Genomic DNA, 21,187 nt, shown 5'->3' with positions numbered 1-21,187 from the left:
AGGGTTTCTCTGTGGCTTTGGAGCCTGTCCTGGAACTAGCTCTGTAGACCAGGCTGGTCTCGAACTCACAGAGACCCGCCTGTCTCTGCCTCCCGAGTGCTGGGATTAAAGGCGTGTGCCACCATCGCCCGGCAACACATACTTTTCTGTGTGGATCCAGTGAACACATGGAAAAAAATTTAAAGGTGCCACAAGGCTTGTCTGCAGAGTTAGTGACCATCTCAGACCGGGCTTATGGCTCTTGTGCCATACAGAAATATGGGCCTACACAGGATGACTGGGATACAAATAAATCTCAAGTTTCCACCCACTGATCCTGAATGCGGGCAGAATATGAGGAACGTCTAAGGTTGTCTTGGATTGGAGCCCCAGCGGCACCACTGTGCAATACTACTCTAAAGTTAAAGTTGTTTCATGGGTACTGACAGTCTGCCAGGGACTTAGGCACATTTAATTTTTCAACTGAGAAAGATTGTGCCATCTACTATTTAGTAAGATTATACAACTTCAAAATTCTGGGGGAAAAAAAAAGATCAAGTTATGATCACACTCAGAAAGACACCCATGAGGGCACAGTTCATCTTTTGAACATGATAGTGTCATGTACAAGTTTCATGCCCCAGAACTATGCAATTAAGTTATATAAAAAAACCAAACGATTAAGTTTTAAGTGAAACAATTAATTGTTTAAAAAAATTAAATTTTATGATTTTGTATTGGGTTGCATTTATAGCTAGCTATCTTTGGTTGTGTGTGGCCCATGGTTAGACACTCCTGGAACAGATGGTGGATAACCTCCTAAATCCAAGCGTCTATTAATTTTGAAAATGATGAAATATGTTGTGTAAAACCAAGGCAATGCCTCACCACTCCAAGGTGTGGAGTTCCATGGCCAGTAGGCAGCATCCATAACAGCCCCTTGGGGGAATCTATCAGAGTCAGGATATGCCACACCTCAGATCCACCAACATAGAAAAACAACATAAACCCATTCGTAACCTGCTGTGTGTCTCCAGGAGGTTTATAGGGGGCCAGGAAGCCCAATGCCCAGTGACAATACTCAGTCCTGGCAACTTGGAGCCCACTAACTCTCAGAGTCTCAACGCTAGCTCTACAGGGACCGGGCAGTTTGGGAAAAGATCTAAACTACTTTATTCATTTGCAAGCCTACAAGTCTTTGAGTTTCTAATCAGCTATAAATTAGAAAGAAAAACACAAAAGGGTCCAAAGGGGTTACTTGAGGATAATGTACTTCTAGAGAGGTGGGCAGGGAAACACAGACCTTCCTGGTAGGTGAGGGGCTTTATTCACTTTAACTAAAAGTAACTTCTGAAAAATTAAGACACTTTATATTTCACCAGCAGGGAGTAGCACAGTAAAGGAGATGTGCTTACAGTGGGACCTGGAGGTCCTAAGGGAGGCGCCTCAACCATTAGGACAAACCAGTGGGAAAAAATCAACCAGAGAGGGGAAATGGATGAGTCTCCAGGTTGGTCATGTTACACAGAGATGGCAAGCTGCCAAGTAATAGTATAATTTATGTGCTTAACGGAACCAAAACTACATTTTTATTACATACATACATATATTAAAATGCTTATATTGGGAAGGACATGTTGACTATAACTAAAAACATACTGTAGACTTGAAACCTGTTAAGAAAGTAGATTTCAAGCTGGGCATGATAGTGGCCTGGATTTCCCAGGACTTGGAAAGCCTACGGAGGAGTCGTCTAAGGTCAGATTGCCTATATAGCAAGACCCTATCTCCAAAATAAACAAATAAATAAATAAATAAATAAATGTTTTCCATATTCTCACCACAGAAATGTGAGGGCCAACTTAAGTGATTTAGTCGCTTTACAATGTACATGTCTCAAAACATAGCTTTAATCATTTCAAAAATTTAAGAATATATCCAGGAAAGACTGGAAAGACATACAAATAGGTAGTATATTTTTTTTGGGGTGTATAAGAAAAATGAACTTTTAACAGCATTATTTATTTCTCTGGGTAGTTAGAATGAAGTTGGGGCAAACAAACAAGAATATGCACTTACATTAAAAAAAAAAAAACCAACAAACCAAGAACCACACCTATTATGTGACCTTACGGAACTGTTGCAAAGCCTGGACAACTCAGAGGGAAGAGAATACATGGTAGACTACTGCACCACAATGCTCCCAGAATGCCCTGCGCTTAAGCCAACCCTGAAATCAGTGATCTGCCCAAGGCAAGTAGTAATTTATGCTGGGGCCATAGAGGAGGCAGAGGATTTAATTAATCTTGTTACCAGTGCCTTTCAGAGGAAGATGTACATGTTACTCCTGAGGCTTATACAGGTTTATTCTCTGAAAGACAGGTACCATGCAAAAGCCCAGAGGTGTGGTTGAAAACCCCCGTTGGTACTTACCTGATAGCATCTGCCATCTTAGTGCTTTCTCTCTTTCTGTCGTCCGTGAGACGCCGTATAAAATAAATAAAGTCCAGACCACAACAGAAGACACTGCCCACCGCGCTGAGCAGCACCAGCTTGCTGTCGTCGGCCGCAGCTGTGCTCAGGGCACTCTGAACTTCTTTCATCACCTGGAAGTCACCATGAGTTCAAGTGGTCAAGAGCACTTTGGGTATAGAATGCTACAAAGCACTTTTTCACGGGACAATTTAGGTCTATAAAAGAGGCATCTCCAGTCTATGCGGCTCACTCCACCCACCATTACTATAAACATTTTCTATGGCCAGAGATCAGAGCGCTAGGGGTGGAACAGGAATACAGCTGCACGGGGAGTTAAAAACACCGGTGGAAAGGCACACAGATCTGCATGACCTGGCTCTTGTACAGTCTCCGTGGCTCTCAGCAGACCAGGCAAGCCACACAAGAAACCTACGGGAAATTCTAGTTTGGACAGCAAGTGGCACATTCAGCCAGTTTCAAGAATGAGTTAAGTTTCTAGGGCTTTTGGCTAGAGCAACCTAACACAATAGGGAAAGATGTCTAAATCTTTTGCTGCCTGAGTGCACTGAGTAGGGATACAGCGTGGGAGAGCACACAACTCTTGGAATGAGCTCCATGAAGCATATGAAAGTTACTAACAAGGCACCCTGCAGTCTAAAGGTGGACCAAGGGACCTGCCGTATTTTGTGACTCTGGCCAGATACTCACTTGCTCAAGATGTGTGCAATGGCAGACAAGCAACCACTAGAACTCAAAACTCTGATGAGGCACAAGTTCAAGCACACTGGATTCTAGAGCTGTCCTGGAATTGGTCCCCTGACTTTGTACACACATTACCCAGGATCACTGAAAGGTCTCTTCTACTAGGTACTACTGACAAAGACATGTGTCTGCTACAATGCTAATGGCATCTGTACAGCAGGATGACAGATTCTTTGAAGGGACTAAGACCCATCAAGATTCTGATGAATGCTGAAGCAAAGCCGGTGTACACACATTTACACGTGATTTTAGGAAGGTCACAGGGGTCACTGAGCCCTATGATCTACAGATGACTTAGGGGTAGGGAGAGATGAAGAGGGAAGGATGCAGCTACCATCCCCACTTCCAAACCACAGTCCCCACAACAGAGAATGGAGCAGCTGCTTAGCGCCCTCCTCCTGTGAAGTGTCACTGTGGTCACAAGTGTGACGAGAAGTTAAGCTCCCCAGAAGTTTAGAAAGATCACCAAGAGTGCCACCCAGCAAAGCAGGCCAGGACACCAAGGGCACGGAGAAGCACGAAGCCATAGCCTGGGGTGTGTCTCTCACCTCTGGGTTTAGTGAGTTATTCTCTGAAGATTTTGTGGATAACAAGATGTGGGTGAAGCCATCCTGCTTCCTGACGACAATGTCTCTGTATCTGTAGGCACTCTCTGTCTGCCTTACACTGAAACGCAACCGCTTGTCAAAAGGCTGGTCTCTTCTGTCGTCAATAAATTTCCTTTTCCCAGCTGTCACTCCTGTAACAGACGTCTGGATGGTAGCTGTTCCGTTGGCTGTTAGCGCATCCATGAACGGAGATGTACCTGCCAAGAGTTTGAAACCACAGTGGTCTGTGATGTCCTACCAATCCGTTCCCAGTGTGGCGCCTCTGAATTAGACAAAGATGCCCATCGCAAACCCAGGACTTGGCTATTAAAGGACATCACAAATTAGAAGCTTGCCCGAGTTTATTTTTACTTTTAAAGCAACCAGCTTCTTGCCTAACTAGTGTCCAAAGAGAAAAATGCTGGCCATGTACCCACTGAAAGAAGTGAAAAGTCTGAGCCTTGTAAGGAATGGGACTGGTTCTCAAGGAGAATGCATTCAAAGTCTGACTGATGGAGATCTGAAGAGCTATTTCCACCTAAGTTCAAGAGGGACCAAGAGAGACACAGAGTTGAAGCCATGCACGTGTCTTGGCAGGCCTAGGCGAAGCGGCCACTGCTCCCTGTGGATATCACAGACAGCAAGGAGTTCTTCTTCATGTTGTCCCAGAAGATGCCTATGAGGTCTGTCTACTGGACCCACAATTTTACCAGTTTTTTTGTTTGTTTGTTTGTTTGTGAGATAAGATCTCACTAAGTAGCCCTGACTGTCTTGGAACTCACCGCGTAGACCAGGCTGGCCTTGAACTCACAGAGGTACGCCTGCCTCTGGCTCCCAAGTACTGGAATTAATGGCGTGTGCCATTTTGGTCAGTTTCCATGACATTCTTTAAATTAGCATGGGTTTTGAGCACAGCCTGGGGAGGATCTGTTGAAGACAGCTCTCCTTTTCCCCAGCAGTGTCCCATCATGCATCGTTGTTCAACCAGTCTTGGTACATGATTCCTCAACTTTCCTTACTCAGTGTGAGAGATCAGCCTCATTATGCATGCTGGGTACATGCTCTGCCATTAAGCTACTGTCTGACCTAAAATATTTTTTATTATAATAAAGTGGACAGTCAAGTACCCTGACAGTCACAACAGGAGGAAACAACACCGTCTGTTTTAATCTTTGCAATAAAAACCCTTCACATTTAATCTTTTGATGGATCTAATCTGGATATAAATACACACGCTTTAAGACTCTAAAAATAGAGGCTGAGGAGATGGCTTAGTGGTTAAGAGCACGCGTTGCTTTCCCAGAGAGCCTGAGCTCAGTTCCTAGTACCCACACAATAGCTAACAACCATTTGGGACTCCACTTCCAGGTGACACTATTCTAGACTCTTCAGGAACTGTGTATACACGGTACACAGACATACATGCATAAAACCACCCATACATATGAAGAATTTTTTAAATCTAAAGATAAGCCCATGTAGTGGCACCACAGATCTGAGGTCAGTCTAGGTTATGGGATGAGAGCCTGTGTCAATTACGTCTCCCCTAAACTAACGGCATAGCATATGTGCTAAAAAGCCTTCCACTCCATTACCGAACTTCAGGTCAGGCTTTCTAAGGTGTCCTTCCTGATGTTTTATAGGGAAAGAAGTATGAGCATTTTTCCATTCCCCCTGTTAAAGAACAGGTGCGGGATGACTCCATACGCAGGGTCTAACACACACTGTTACCTTTGCTTTTACTTGTGTAAAATGGTACCCTGGCATTCACTCTCTATCAGGACATTATTGTTCACAGGAGTCACCATGAGCCACATTAGAATTTATTTTCCCAATTCATACTGGAGTAACCACTAATGTTCATGGGTTAATTCTATTAACAGCGGTCTACATCACTCCTCTGCAGGCAAATCCAGACTGCATGATTCTAGAGAATTTGTGACCTCAAGTTTTCCTTCCTGACTAGAACACCCAATGGCACCTGTCAGGCAGGATGTTGTTAAATTGCTCTGAAAACTTTTAAGCTTCACTTTCTTTTCTGCCAGATCCTCCCCAACTGGTGCTCAAAACCTGTACTTCTGCCCAAAGCGCTCTCCGCTGTTCTTTTCAGCACCACTTCTTCCTTGCTGCTCCATTGCCTGACTCACTTCAACTCAGAGTCAACACTGCCAGGTAATTAATTCATTTAGTACAGAGAAATGAACCATGTATGATTTTGAAGTACTGAACTCAAGTGAGCAAGATAGGGGCATGCACGTGGGGAACTGAGAGTTAGAGACACTGGCTTTACCCAGGGCGAGCATAGTTATGGGGATAGTGCATAGCTCAGAAGAGGGACTGGGACATCAGGGTTGGAGATCAGTATATGGGAACTGATGACCAGAGATGATACCGAGACAGCAGGCTGTCTCCATGGGAAAGAGGAAGTCATTAGCAAGGCTGGGAAAAATGCAGTGGGTTAATATGATTATATGCATACATGCATAGCAATGCCATAATAAAACCCACTAGTTTCTACAACTGATACACACTACTCATTTAAAGTATAACTGTTAAAGCTTAAAATGTAAAATTCACCAAAGGCTGTGAAAATACAATCAACTTGCTAGACATGGTGGAGCATGCCTTTAATCCCAGCACTTAGGTGGCAGAGGCAGGAGTATTTCTGTGAGTCCAAGCCACCCAGGGCACACAGTGAGACCCTGTTTTACCAACCAACCTACCTACCAACCAACCAACCAACTAACCAACCAGTAACTTCTGGCTCACTGTGCTAGGACCCTGTTTGTTATCCACCTGTGAATAGCATGAGGCACGACTTAGATAGGAAGTGCTCATGTAAGACTGACCTTGACATTACGTAAGGGTCGACACCAAATTAAGTCCCTGCCTATAGCATCTGTGCCTGTCTGTGCTCACTCTAGACAGTTAAGCCACATGTTCTGATACCCATCCAGGTGTGTGCCCACTTCAGGACCTCTGAACACACTATTCCTCTGCCCTTGAACTCAAACGGCCAGACATCACCCACAAGTGTTCCCGCACCTACTCAGGCCATGCCGCCCCCTTGTCATCACCCCCTTTATAAGGAACCCCCCTAAAAGTAGCTCTCATTGCACTCCCATATATAATACCTCTGGAACACCCCATGAAGGCCTGTGAAGGCAGGGCCGCTGTTGTACCATCTACTCTCCGAGCCCCAGTGCTCACAACATTCAAGAGTTATTTACAAGGTCTAGTTGTCACACAGCTAAGCCAGAGGCAGCCGGTTCAACACTGGAGCAGAAACAGAGCTGTAACAAGATCCTCCATATTGTCAACACTCCCTCCCTTTCAGAAGGGTGCACCTCGGAAATCAGGAAGCAAAGCAAACTCCCAGTCTCAGAAAGCTCCTCCAATCTTTGAAGCTTCACAAGCCCACCCCCTACTCCCACTTGAAATAAGCAGGACTAATGACTGAGGAGGGGACACTGAGCTGTGGGGCTGCCTCAAGCAGGGTAGTAAGGCCCAGAAACACGGCTTTCCTGATGACATTTAGGGCGAACTTTCTGGTGATGCAGTGGCTCTTTTAAGAACTCCAATAAACTCCCCGGGCTTCCTCAGTAGGGTGGGCACAAGCCTGCAGCTGTGGGCCTTTGTTCACAGCTCCCAGTAAAACCACACAGCTGTAAACAACTGCGTATAGAAGGCCTGGGAAGAACTGTTCTTTACACCATAAACAAAAAATAAACATAAACAAAAAATAAACAAGAATCCAGGGATAGCTCTCATGAAAACACAAGAGCCAAAGTTCCTCCACAGAGGATGAACCGCTGACACCCCTGACCATCAGTGTCGTCTCTTGAGTCAAAATCTTAATGTTTCTCAAGGAAAGAATCAGTTCTCTTCGAACACTTGGTTTTCTTTTACCGACTGAAGAGTAATTAAAGATACTTTCTGAAAGACCCTACAGACCCCCTCCTCAAAACCCGCAGCTAGCATGCTCCCAGGGGAACGTCCTGTTTGCTTTAAAAAAAAAAAAATTCTCCGGATCAGCAGCCAGCCTGCTCTTGTAAGAACATCCCATGTGCTTGAGAGCAGGATGTCAATAAGATAGGAAATTAACAAAGCAGGTTAACTGCAAAACAGGATATCTATAAAGACAGGAACAGGATGACTATTGCCAAACATCCATGCTGAGAGAGGAAACCATTCATGACCCCGCCTCATTCCGATCAACCGATAACCACGCTTTTGTTTTGCTTCTGTAAACTTGCTGTTTGCTCTTCCCTATAAAAAGCCCGTTCCTCCAGTTAGCAGGTGTGCAAGTCCTCCGAAAGACTTTGCTGCCTGCAGGTACCTGTGTTTACTCAATAAACCTCTTGCTAATTGCATCCTGTGGTGTGGACTCGGAGTGTCCTGGTTCTGGGGACTTCATTGGAGAAAAGGGTCCTCTCTGAGGGTCTTTCACTTTCAAACCCTGGTGCATAGCCTGGGGGCAGGTTTCCAAGACTGACTGGAATCTGCTTCCAACCTAGAAAGGTTGCTGTGCTTTCTGGTCTCTGCTAGTGGCTGCTGTTGTGGTCTGAATTAAACAATGTCCCACACCAGACATATTTTTGAGCACTGGGAGACTGTGACTCTCCAGGAGGTAAGGCCATGCACCAGAACTGGGTGGTAGGGTACTTGGGCAGACCTTATTAGGCTGTACCCACACCTGTGTTCTGGGAAGTTTTCTCAGTTTTACTTTTTTTCTTTTTTTGCTTGCCCAGATCTAAGTAGGTTCTTCCTGCCACCATGAACTGAGCTGGCCCCACCATGCCTTTCTATTGTGATGACTGAAATCCCTCTGAAACTGGGAGCCAAGCCCTGCCCCTACTTCCTTAAGATGTATGGGCCACAGCTACACAAAGGCAACTAGAACATGCAAGTATCTATCTCCAGATGCTGGATGGCGGGCAGGGAGGGCAGCGTAAAAGTGTAACAGCACTCTACCCAAGGGTAGAGGAAAACACTGGTGTGCAGGACTTGTTCGGGATTCCAATACCAGTCTGGATATATACAGGGAAAAATTGTATTAAGTCTGGTAGAGACCGACTTTTGAGGACAGATCAGCTCCTAGAGACCTAAACTGAGTAATCTTCAGAGTTTACACAGGGCTGTGAGTCCTCAGAAGCCCTGGTGAGAGGTGTTACATGCAGAGCAAGGCACAGGCACACATCGACAGTAAACCTATTCTGGTCTAAGATGAAAGATGTATGGAATTATACCAAACTTACAGGGAGACAGAACAAGCTAACACTTCTGCCTGGAACTCCAGTTCTAGGTGACCTGATGTCTCTGGCCTCCACGGCTCCTGCATTCCCATGCACATAATCACAGAAATACACATAATTTAAAAACAAACACAGATTTTAAAGTATATAATAAAAACCTAACACCTTAAATTGTAAAAAAAAAAAAAATAGATATCCAGCAAGCAACCCGAGGCTGACAGGAGAAAACCAGGACTAAAGTCCAAGATTAAATCACTGAATAGGAAGAGATCCCCAAACTGATGAGATTAACAGAAAAAGACATTTCAAAACTAATTATCATCCATACGTAAAGACCAAGAGTGGAACAATGACCTATGAAGGGGAAAATTCAGACATGCCAGGTTGATAGCCCATGGGGTGCTAGTCAGTCCCTAAGCAGCCAAGGCAGATAATACTAATAGACTACAAGGTAATTACTCCCATAGGGGAAAGCCGCAGCAACGTCTTGCTCAGCGCACTACTCCAGGGCTGTGCAACAACGGTCCACATAGAAACAAGTTAAAATGTTTTTGTTTTAAAATCCGAGACGTGTCAGTTAGCTTCAGCTATCAATTTGATACACCTGGCAAGAGGGAACCTCACTCAAGGCATTGCCTACAGTGGTCGAGCCTGTTAATATATCAGGGGGTGAGGTGGGGAGGTGGATTTTCTTTATCGCTGGCTTTTGTACGAGGGCTTAGGCTGTATAAGAAAGATAGTTAAGCAAACTAGGAGAAGAAGGAGGAGGAAGGGAGGAGGAGGAGGAGGAGGAGGAGGAGGAGGAGGAGGTCCTCAGTAAACTGCATTTTTCTGTGGCTTCTGTGTCAGCTCCTGCCTCTGGAGTCTTGCCTTGGATGCTGGCATTGGTATCCCTGATGATGAGGGCTGTAAACCAAATACACCCTTTCTTCTCCAAGTTGCTTTTGGTTATGGTGCTCATCACAATGACAGAAACCAAACTAGAATAATGAAGTTGTTGAAAATGTTTCTTATTATGCCTATTTCTTACAGAGGTATAGATCTAAAAGAAAAAGGAAGTTTATTTTCCAAAGAATGAATTTTAAGACTAGAAAATTTGTTAAAAAAAAAAATCACATGCCTGAGGCTCAGGACAGAGGTAAGTTTAAGATACTTTAGAAAGAACAGCTCATGGTTTCCGTATTACAAGAAAGCCAGGAAGAAGCCTATGGAGCCAGGACGTTTAACAAAGATTAGCCAGGATGCATGTGCATCCTTCGTGCATTCAGATACAGGCAAATCATAAATCTGAGGGTGGGGAGACACCGCAGACAGAACACTCTACTTGTCTTTAGAAGCCTAGGAGCGAAACAACGGAATGGTGCCTTTAACTGAAGCAGAAAATAGTAACCACCTGGCTCATCCCCAGGGAAAAAAAAGTCTACCTTTCCCCTACTTTTGTATCAACAGCAAAAATGGGTAAAATCGTTTAGAATATAGTGGAAACAGTATCTGAGTGTTTGGAACAATATGTAGTGTTTGGAATAATACTACTTCTCAAGACGGATTTTATTTGAACACATTAGTAAGTGAAGGCAGCCCTGGAGCTATTTTATACAATACAAAGAGTACAAAAGGCCCCTCGCTCCAACTACAGGGATCTGAGTTTCCCAGTGATAGATGCTCCGCAGTCCTCTGCAAGGCACTTGGTACAACTGTGTGGAGATCGCTCATGAATGAACAGCGCCCTGCTGAACTTAGCTCCTTGGGAATCCAAAGCTCAGATTTGCTGATCATTACTAAAGAAACCTTATTAGTAAGAGGCAGCGTGTCCAAATTCGGCTGAATAAACTCACTCCCTGTCACTGTCTAATCCAGAGCTAGACTGTAGGTGTAGGCGACGCCCTCTACCCCAGCCAAACATTCTAGTGGCTCGGGGTTCTAGATACAGGCCAACAACACAGGGGTAGCACAGAGAACAGGAGGAACAGACTGACTGTGGTGAGCTGATATCACCACACAGCTGCCAGGTCAGATACTCCAGACTGGAATACCCTTCCTGTTCTAGCTGGTAGAGTTGCAAGTTTTCACCCTGGGATAAGGCTAGGAGTTCTTTTAGCCATCACTGCAGGGTGGTTAAAATCTGACCTTGGCCTTGGAGCTCTTGGGCAACAGGTGAGAGATACTGTATTCTCTACTGGGAGGCCACCCTCTGTCCCACTCAACTGTACTTTAAAGCTCTGGGATACAAAGGCAGTTTCATGATTACCAGTTAGTATTTGTTTCAGACAGGACTCTTAGAAACTAGTGATCACAGTGTATCCATATAGTGCCCAGTCCTTCAAGGTGGGTCAGGCTGGGGAGGTCTGAGCATGCAACTTCCATACCAGCATCTCCATGCTAAGTTTACCTCATGAGAGGCTCCAGCTGTGTCTCTAGACAGCACCACCCAAATCACCTGGGCCCTGAGGGAAGTGCTTCTACCTCAAGGGCTCTCAACCTATAGGCTGCTACCCTTTCAGGTGCCGCATATCAGGTTATTTACATTGGCAATTCATAACAGTAGCAAAATCACAGGTATGGCCGGGGTCACCAAAACATGAGGGATTGTATTACAGGGTGACAGTGTTAGGAAGGCTGAAAACCACTTCTCTGATCCGCTTGACAAATCCACAGACCTGGATTTAAAGCTTACCAATCCAACCTCTGTGCCTGGTTCCTGAATGGTGGTGGCTTGAATGAGGATGGCGTCCATAGGCTCATATATGTGAATGTTTAGTCCTTAGCTGGTGAACTGTTTGAGAAGGGTTAGAAGGATTAAGGGGTGTGGTCTTGCTGGAGTAGGTGTGAATTTGTTGGAGGAAGCGTGTCACTATGGGCTTGAGTGTGCTTTTGCCTGCTACCTGTGGATCTGGATGTAGTTCTCAGCTCCTTCTTAGCACCACACCTCCCTGCTGCCATGCGCACCCCATCACGATGACAAGGGACTGACCCTCTGAAAGGCCCCAATTAAACGCCATGTTTCCTAAGAGCTGCCTTGGTCATGATGTGTTTTTGCAGCAACAGAACAGTGACTAAGGCAGCCTCCCCGGCCCTCTCCCATTGCCACATTGCCAGCTTGGAAGACAGGTGGCTGGCTGGGCAGAATGCCAGGTCTCTGTCCTGACTCTACACTAACCACAGGGGAGAGGTCACAGGCCTTTGGATGTGGGGAGGGATGGGCACAGCACCAGCCTGGTCTGGCCCTGCTCTTCACACATGCAACTCCGGTCCCCTCCTTTGCCTGCGCTCACAGTTCTGATCGGCTTGATTTTCAAGCCTTTCACTCTTTGAACCACTTTTATCCGACTGCACAATGACACGCCTCCCTTGGCCACTGAAACTTTTCTCAAATTCTTCTTTCTTAAAATATTATTATTGCTTATTTATGTGCTAGTGTGTGTGTATGCATTTGCTTCTGTCTGGAAAATTCAGAAGGGTGTAGATTCCCTGGAGCTGGAGTTACAGGCAGTAGTGAGCTGTCTAAGTGTGTTTCTCGGGGTCAAATTTGGGTCCTCTGCAAAAACAATATGCACTCTTAACTACTGGGCCATTTTTCTGGCCACCTCCTTAAACTTTTCATTCAACAATTTTCTATACAAATTAAGAAGCAATATGTCAACATTAAGCGTAAACTTAGTTGAAGTGTGCAGGATTCCCGTATCATGGGTCAGAGGTTTCAGACCTGAGGCTCTTGTGTTAATGACTCAGTTGCCAGCCTTGAGCACACACGTGTATCCAGCTCTCCAAGGAGAACTGGGGTTGTCCAAAGGTCAGGTAGGGGGCATGACATCCTGTACCACACAATTATGGTAAAGCGTTAGCAGTTACTGTAAGACCGCACTAGACTCTTTCTTTACAGAACAAAGGGAACCTACAAGTGGCAAAGATATAAGCTCCACCTTGGTCCACAAAGCACACGAATACTTCATTAAAACTGCAAAATAACTCAGGAGTATCAGAAATAGACAAAAAGTAGATGAATAGAAAACTGGAGGAAAACATTAAAAACTCAAGAGCACATAGCCTAGGAAGCAAAGCTGTGGGTTCTTCAATTAAAGTGACTTGCTGTAACAGCTAACTTTCCAGCGAGAGCTAATCTAAAAATATTAAGTGTGCAAAGTAGTAAGGAGAGCTAAGCTGAAAAACACTATGTTTAGAGGAAAAAGAATTACCAATTAATGAGAGAGACTATGTAACTTTAAATCAACTCTAAACAGTTAATTATACCTTCCTGAACCTAAATAAGACCCGTCTAATTCAATCAAGGGAGATACAATAATGATGTATTTGACATGCCGAGTGTGGTGTGCTGCTACCAGCAGCAGGGCTTCTCACCCTGAGTCACCAGATTCCCAGAGAATTCCTGAGAGTGCCTTTGGTCCACACTGCCAGTCACTCGACGTGATCAGCACAACTCAAAAGCTGATGCATTTGATACCTACCAGCGATGGACCATACTCAAGGTCTGATATAGCCCCAAATGTAAAATAGACGGGGCAGAAGGGAAGTTACAAGAGCCATGACATTTCCTTCACACCAAAGAATCCTAAACACCCAACAATTAAACTAAGTAACAGAGGAAACAGGAAGACAGCTGGCCAGGATCTTAGAATCCAGCAGGGAGCTGTACAGTACTGGTCAACACCAGGAGACAAATGACTGGTTCTGTGATGGCTCCCAAGGCAGAGATAGCAGATTGGTTGTTTGTGGCATAGCTTCATGGTCAGGCAAATGAAATGTCCATATTTTGATCAACCATGTTCACTCATAATAGACTAGTCATTCAGTCATAACTATAACTCTTTCCAACTTATCTGACACCAAATCCAAGGGAAAGTGTGGTTTCTTGGAGTAATGAAGACAGGTGGCTGGTCAGGGCAAAAGCTGGCTCCTAACACTGATTGATGGCCTTGCCAATGCTCACTACGGGGTACCAGGACCTCACTAAATCTCTTTACAAGAGGAAACCCAAGGTCTACTGTCGCCTGAGCTCACCAGTAGACGTTAAGATCCCATTACACCCAGCAGCCCCACAGCGGCAAACACACAGGCACAAGAAAAGCAAATCAGCAAAAGGTACATGATGGGAAAAGATGTATTCTTAATGGATGGGAAATATTCAAAGTTAGGAATATCTCCAAAGACTTCTGGGTTGAGACTTGATGGGATTGAGATTTCGGTGGCTCCCGAGTGCTTTGCATACTGTGGGTTCTCAAAGGGTATCTGCTGAATGCAACTGTTAACAGACTCTGGCACGTTAGGATACTATGGCAATTAGCAAAGAAATGAAATGTCCGAACATGCCAGATTCAGGGGACCACAAATAGCCAGGATGGGAAGAACAGACTGGAACCAGCCTTCTGAGGGTTAAACAGCACATTAAATAATTATAGGAATAACAGTGGAGGCAGTGGAGGGATTAAATGATCAACAACTCACCCACCTGCCAGCAACAACTGACAATCGAGCCCAGGGAGAGAGGAATGCTTGAGTTCATCCGGGGAACGGGAAATACATTCTAGCCAGTTAGAAAAACCCCCAAGGGCTGATGTAACTCCCAACACATGTCTCATAGCTTATTAAAATTTAAGGGCTTCATACCAGGGTTGTTTTTATTATCTCTGGCATTGACCTGAGTGAAGAGCCAAAGGGGCTGCTTTTTACAAATGGGGGGAAAAACCACTGTTGGGCTGGAAAAAAAAATGGCTGTTTCTTAGGCAGGCTCCGATTTCCCTTCCGTGGATGACAATTTGAGAGGAAACACACTAAGGCCACACGGCAGCAGCATCCTCTCCTTGGGCTTAAAACATGCACCCCCCAGTCTCACTTGTCCTAAATAAACGACTATTATTCATCAGCAGGGCTTGCACACAAAACACCCAGGACCACTGCTATTCAGGCAACAGTTCATGCTAGGAGATTATTAAAAAATATAAACACACACACAGAATTCTAACAGGAGTTAGGGAAATGGCTCAGTGTAGGTAAAGTGATGGCCAGGCAAGCATGAGAACCTCCGTTTGAATCCCTGGTACCCACTTAAATGCCAGACAGCAATGGTGGCCTAACTGTAATCACAGCACTTCAAAGGGAGAGACAGGATCCCAGGCAAGCAGGCTAGTTGAACTAGCTAGCTGGTAAGCTCAATTAATACTTTAATAATACTGCAAATGTAAGTGACCGAGGAAGACACCTGAGGTCAACCTCTGGCCTTCACACCTGCACGAACACCTGCACAAGTGTGTGCCTATACAAGCGCCAACTCGCACACACTTAAAAAGCCTCATTCGCGAGATTAAAATGCTGTTCTGATGGCTCTGATGGCTCCCTCTCAGTTTCTACCTCCGTCCCTCACACTCATTGCACGAGCTTCTCCTATGCTGTGAAAAGCTTCCCTGCGGTGTATACCAGTGTTTGCGGGGACACCTGGATCAAGCCGTGACACTCCTGCTCAAGACTCTATAGACTCTATTCTTGGTGCAACGACAGGACAGCCAGACATCTCTCAAGGGCCCCCAACAAAGATGAGCAAACAAATGGGTTATATTGCAGCGTTACAGTTTGTTGGGTGTTTCTTTTGGGGACTCCTCCTGTAAGGAGAACCACACGTCTGCCCTGTGTGACTGGCCTGCTTACTCAGAACAATGTCCTTAAGGCACAGTCCTGATGTAGCACAGAAAGGACTTGTGTTTTTTAAGGCCTGATGATCCTGCTGTCTGGCCAGGTCACAGCCGCGCATCTGTCCACCAGCCAACAGACCGCTGGCGGTTTTCACCTTTGGCTTCCATTAGCACTCTCTCTTTTCTCTCTTCCAGACTGCTTTTCATCCTCTGAACCCACTCCTAAAAATGAAATTACTGCATCTTACAGTAATTCTATGTTAAAGTTTTTAAAGTTACACTTAATATTTATTTTCCTATATTATCCCACAATGTATTTAATGAGCAGCTATAGTCAAGTTCTTGGGAAATAGCTAAACTATGGACTGTGTCACTTTCATTTCCTTGCTAAACATCTTCAAGTTAGTATCCCTGGGATAAGCAAGCAGGGGAGACACGTCAAGGAAATGAGGGGTTACTGTAACTAAAATATACAAGAAGCATGCAATTAGGAGGCTGTCCTGTCCAGAGACAAGGAAGGTCTTTGTTTATCTGCTTATGTCCAGGTGCTGCCATCTCCTGAGCCATCCTGGACTGCTAACACCCACGGGCAGCATCCACACCTCAGCATTCTGCCTCTGGTTCTGAGCCAGTTTCAAGGTTTGCTGAATGGCCTTTAACCACATGATTTCACCATGCAAAGTTCTTAGCACAATGGCACAGCCAAGAGTCCTCGCCTGTGCTCAGGTTTTATGGCACACAGGTCAGTGCTGTGTGGATTACCCTGTGCTAAGAACCCTCTGCCAGCTCCCGTCCTCACTGGGAGTTTGCTGAGCTCCTCAGAGAGCACTAATCCCTAAGAGGATTTAGATCCCTGAATCTAGAAAGGGAGCCTTTAGTATCACAAAGGAGTCTGAAATCGCACATTTACTGAGTCCTTCACAACAGACACCCCATGAAGCAAGTACAAAGCTGTGGGCTATAATCAACACTTTAGAGCCAAAGTGTAGAACATTAAGGAAACTAGGACCCTTACAAGTGAATCCTATTTCAAAGTCAAAGGAAACTATTCAAGTTAGAATGGTCTTTAATGACAAATGCAAATCCCACAGAGGAAGCTCAGTTTTGCTCTCAGAAAATGGAAACAAGAAGATGGACAATTATTAGTAACACAGATCCGCCGGTCCCAGTGGCCAGGCTGATTTCTAAGTAAATCCAGTAGGATAGGTGCAACTGCAAGTGTATTTTATTTCACTCTGATAGTTAAAAAACAAAACAAAACAGTTCCATATTGGAAGTGTGGAAGGTCATCTTAGAGTACTGTAAAATGAGCAGAACATCGGAAGACCTACCATTCCCCTTAGTGTGGAGAACAGAGAGAAATGAAGGAAAATATAGGAATGGGGGCTGAGAGGGAGAGGTGTATCGCAGCGATGTGGTGGCTTGAATAGGAATGGCCCCCACAGGCTCATGTACTTGAATGCCTGGTCATTAGCAAGTGGTGCTACTTGACAGGAATTAGAAGGCGGTTCCTATTGTAAGAAGTATGTTACTGGGGGGTTGGGTTTACAAACGCTCAAGCTAGGCGGGTGTGTCTCTCGCCTGTTGCCTACCAATCCAGACACAGAACTCTCAGCTACCTCTCCAGCTCCAAGTCTGCCCCTGCCCATGCTTCCTACCGTGCTACCTGCCAGGCTGATAACAGACTAAACTTCTGAACTTGTAAGCCAGCCCCAGTTAAATGCTCTCCTTTATAAGAGCTGCTATGGTCATAGCACAGAAACAGAACACTAAGACGTGTGTCAGATGCTTGGGTGGTGGGTGCCAACAGGAGGAATGGTACGCAGCAGTGGGGTCTTTTGGAGCATATCCTGTACTTGCCCATCAGATCCACTGACACTTTACGCTCATTTTGACTTTTAGAATTAACCAGCTTTTGCAACTACAATTTTAGTAAGATAACCAACGAATAGCAATCCAGTTTCCCTAGTTCATTAATTTCAAACCCTGCCTATTACAGGGAGGCACCATCTCAGTTACACCCAAGCGTCTTCAAAGACAGTTCATTTTCAATATACATTTACTGCATTCGGTATATTCTAGGCTAACATGTTCAGAACTCTTTATTCACCTCTAGTGCAAAGACAGCCTCACAGAGAGAAAACTTCTTTGGAAAGCATGTGATTATCCAGTCGCGCTGGCCATGCTGTTTGCTGACATTCACACTGAAGTTTATCAGCCTCCTCCCTACAATGGCAACGGTAGCAGGCTGAGTGAAATCTGTCATCTTTTCTGAGTGAGGCCATTTTGGCAACTTCTTTGGTAGTCCAACAGAGCACACCACAGGACACCATTAACCTTTCCCTCCGACTCATCGCCTCTCTAAATCAGAAATATTTAAACTGGAATGGTGTCTGCATTAATTTCAAATGCTGTCCTTCTTGGCTCTGTAGTACCACGTTGTAGATGCTGAAGGGCGAAAGACGCCATTAAAGTCGCAGAGGTATGTACAACAACTCCATTAAAAAAAAAAAACCCTCTTAAGATAAAAAGAAACTGATGACTTAAGATAAACTGGTACTTCTAAAATCCACGAGAAGCTTCTCCCCGAGGTCTCTGAAAGACAAAGTCAACATACTTGGCCATTCACTCAAGTCCAAAGGGAAAAGAAGCATAAACAGGTCTCCATCTTACATGATGGGTCAAACTCAAGACGCTTCCATAGCATTTCCCAAACTCACAGGGACGGTTCCCTGCTCGTTCCAGGGCTGGCCTGCTAGAAAGCAACACTAAGCTGTGATAGTGGCTGAGCCAGTCTGTCTGCTAGGAAAATGGAGAAATGAAACCTCTTCAGATTTGTGAGCTACTCTAAGACCTGCATTTAGGATAAAACAGGCTATGAAGGCAGGAGAGTGTCCTCATTAGACCCAGTCAATCACCAGAGTCACAGAAGGGGTCAGGAGGCCTGGAGGACAGAAATGCCAGCTCCGTCAGGTCACCTTCAAGATAGCCTATGACCTTTTTTGGCAGCTTCTGGACCACAGGCCCAGGCCATCCGCTCCACGGGGAGCTTTTAAAAGAATTGTTTCACTGTATTTGTGGCATTCAGTACATCTTTAATTTTAGTGTTCCTAGTCAGTATTTCTCCACCTCATGGCTATTTAAAAGGAAATTGAAACACAGATTTTATACAAAGAATATGCTCAAATAAAAAAAAAAAACTGGGTATGAAAACTGGGAACGATAACAAAGACCTATGATCCCAGCTTCCTGGGAAACAGGCAGGAGACCCGCAAGTCTGAAGCCTGCCTTAGCACTTAGATCCTACCTCACAACAAAACTTAAAAGGCCTGGAGATGTAGCTCAGTGGTAGAGCACTTGCCTAGCCCTGGGCTTGATTCCCAGAAATGGGGGAAAACATTGGTATGAAGTATTATCCCCCCAGAAGAGCAGAGTGTAGACAGTCTGTATCCAAAAAAGATGGTCACTCGACACATATCTGCAGTTGTATTTGCTTATTAAGATTTATGGTTCATTTCTGCCCACTGAAAATGCAAAGCAAATAAACTAAATCACTGCAATATTCAAAGGGACACACAAGTTTAGTAAGCCTCTGATACATTAGGCCAAGCTAACACCAGAACTTTTAAAAGTGTGCACATCCAAAAGCAGAGAGGCCAAATGCTTTGGAGGGTGGCTGGAGACCCTGAGTCAGATATTCAACACCACAAACCTCCTCATCTCAGATTTATCCTGCAGACGCCTATGAAGACATAACAGAAGGATGTGCCCTGCAGGGTCTGAGCAGAGGAGCATCTGCTGTAATTAAAGACTACACGGTTGTGCCTAAGGAAAACAGAGCCAGCCGCTTGTGCTGAGGAGCCACAAGTGTGTGATGAGGTTCTTCCTACAGCTGGTGGTCATGTTCTCTCACTCAATCTCACCTGCAGGTCCATTCCTGACCTCACAGTGGTGGGGTCTACCTCCTGCCATGTCTGTCTGTCTATCATCCACTTATCATCCATCTCTGTGTCTGCACATGCATGTAGACTATGGTATATGTGTGGAGGTCAGAGCACTACTGTATGGGACTGGTTCACTCTACCTTCATATGCACCCTGGAGATCAAGCTCAGGTCATCAGATTTGCTGTGGTAACTTAGGGTATCTGCCAGGCTTTTTCCTGCAGTACCGAATGAAACCCATGCCACTGGACAGAAGTGTATTACGCAGAGGAGTCTGAAGGACACTGGATGAGGTGGTACCAACCCACCTGGATCCAGAGCTGGCATCAAGGTGATGCCATTCAGGACTCTGCTAAGAGAAACCCCAGGTCCAGACCTGATCTATAGATGCCGTACTTACTGCAAAGGGGGGCCAGCAAGGAAAGAGAGGGACAGCTCAGAACGAGCAGCAGACCTGCCATGACACAAGCACTGGATAAACTACAAAGCACAACAGGATTAGGATACTTGCATGAGCAGATGGAGAATCCCAGCAACAATAAATGTGAGGCCAAATACTAAGGGCAGAAATAAAACCATCCAGGGCTAGGCACTTGGGAGGCAAAGGCAGGTGGATCTCTGTGAGATCGAGGCTAGCCTGGTCTACAAAGCTAGTTCTAGAATAGCCAGGGCTGTTACACAGAGAAACCCTGTCTCGGGGTTGAGTGAGACAACAATAACCATGTGGGGAGAAAATATATCTTATTCAGCCGAGAATACTACAAACTGCATAGCCCACCATGGTGTCCACTGGTGTGACAGTGGCATAACTATTATGGGACAACCAGGAGCTCCTGGGTTGGTTCTGAGGTTTATTCTACTAGAAAAGAGTCCACACCTCAGCCAGGCGGTGGTGGCGCACGCCTTTAATCCCAGCACTTGGGAGGCAGAGGCAGGCGGATCTCTGTGAGTTCGAGACCAGCCTGGTCTACAGAGCGAGTTCCAGGACAGGCTCCAAAGCCACAGAGAAACCCTGTCTTGAAAAACCAAGAGTCCACACCTCATACTGCCAATCTGGGTAAAAGCCCATGGTTGAGAACAGGAGTCTGACGCTAGCAGACTTCATTAATGTTGTTCAGCTAATCTGACAGTGCAGCAACTGCTTCTAAAAACTTGTCTTTGTGTTCACAACGCTGCTCTCAGTCTCACCCAGAGAAACTTTGCAGTGAATGCAGGGACTCATGATGGTTGACCACTCAGTCCTCAGTAGGACATTCATGCCCCTTCCCCGCCAAAGTTCAGAGAACAGGGAGGAAGGGTGGAGAGAATGCAGGAGTTGGAAGGCACAAGAGCTGCAAAATGCTGTCTTGCGGGTATCACATCACCAATGCAATCAACTGGACACCCAGTCAAACTGGTTAAACTCAGTAGGTCAGAAAACCAAATAACATGGATGTGGAAAGGGATCTGGGTATGTGCATGTGAGTAGGTTAACAGAGCCAGGAGAGGGGTAAGGGAGGGGAAGGGTGCCACTATCAGAAGGCCTTGTGTATGCACACTGAAACA

General features: G+C 45.3%; 1 protein-coding gene across 1 annotated transcript in view; it reads right to left on the bottom strand.

Annotated features, from left to right (window-relative positions):
* Positions 1-21,187, bottom strand: part of Cdyl (chromodomain Y like) — a 133,476-nt gene that overhangs the window by 14,905 nt on the left and 97,384 nt on the right. Inside the window, exons 3-4 of the mRNA XM_013349063.2 lie at positions 3,765-4,021; positions 2,413-2,585 (exon numbers count right to left, since the gene is read on the bottom strand). Coding sequence (XP_013204517.2) covers positions 2,413-2,585; positions 3,765-4,021 — 430 coding nt within the window. The remainder of the gene's footprint in view (positions 1-2,412; positions 2,586-3,764; positions 4,022-21,187) is intronic.

The sequence above is a fragment of the Microtus ochrogaster genome, chromosome 16, assembly GCF_000317375.1.
Source record: "Microtus ochrogaster isolate Prairie Vole_2 chromosome 16, MicOch1.0, whole genome shotgun sequence".
Lineage (NCBI taxonomy): Eukaryota > Metazoa > Chordata > Mammalia > Rodentia > Cricetidae > Microtus > Microtus ochrogaster.
Note: the sequence above shows the minus strand (reverse complement) of the source record. Positions and strands in the feature narration are given on the sequence as shown.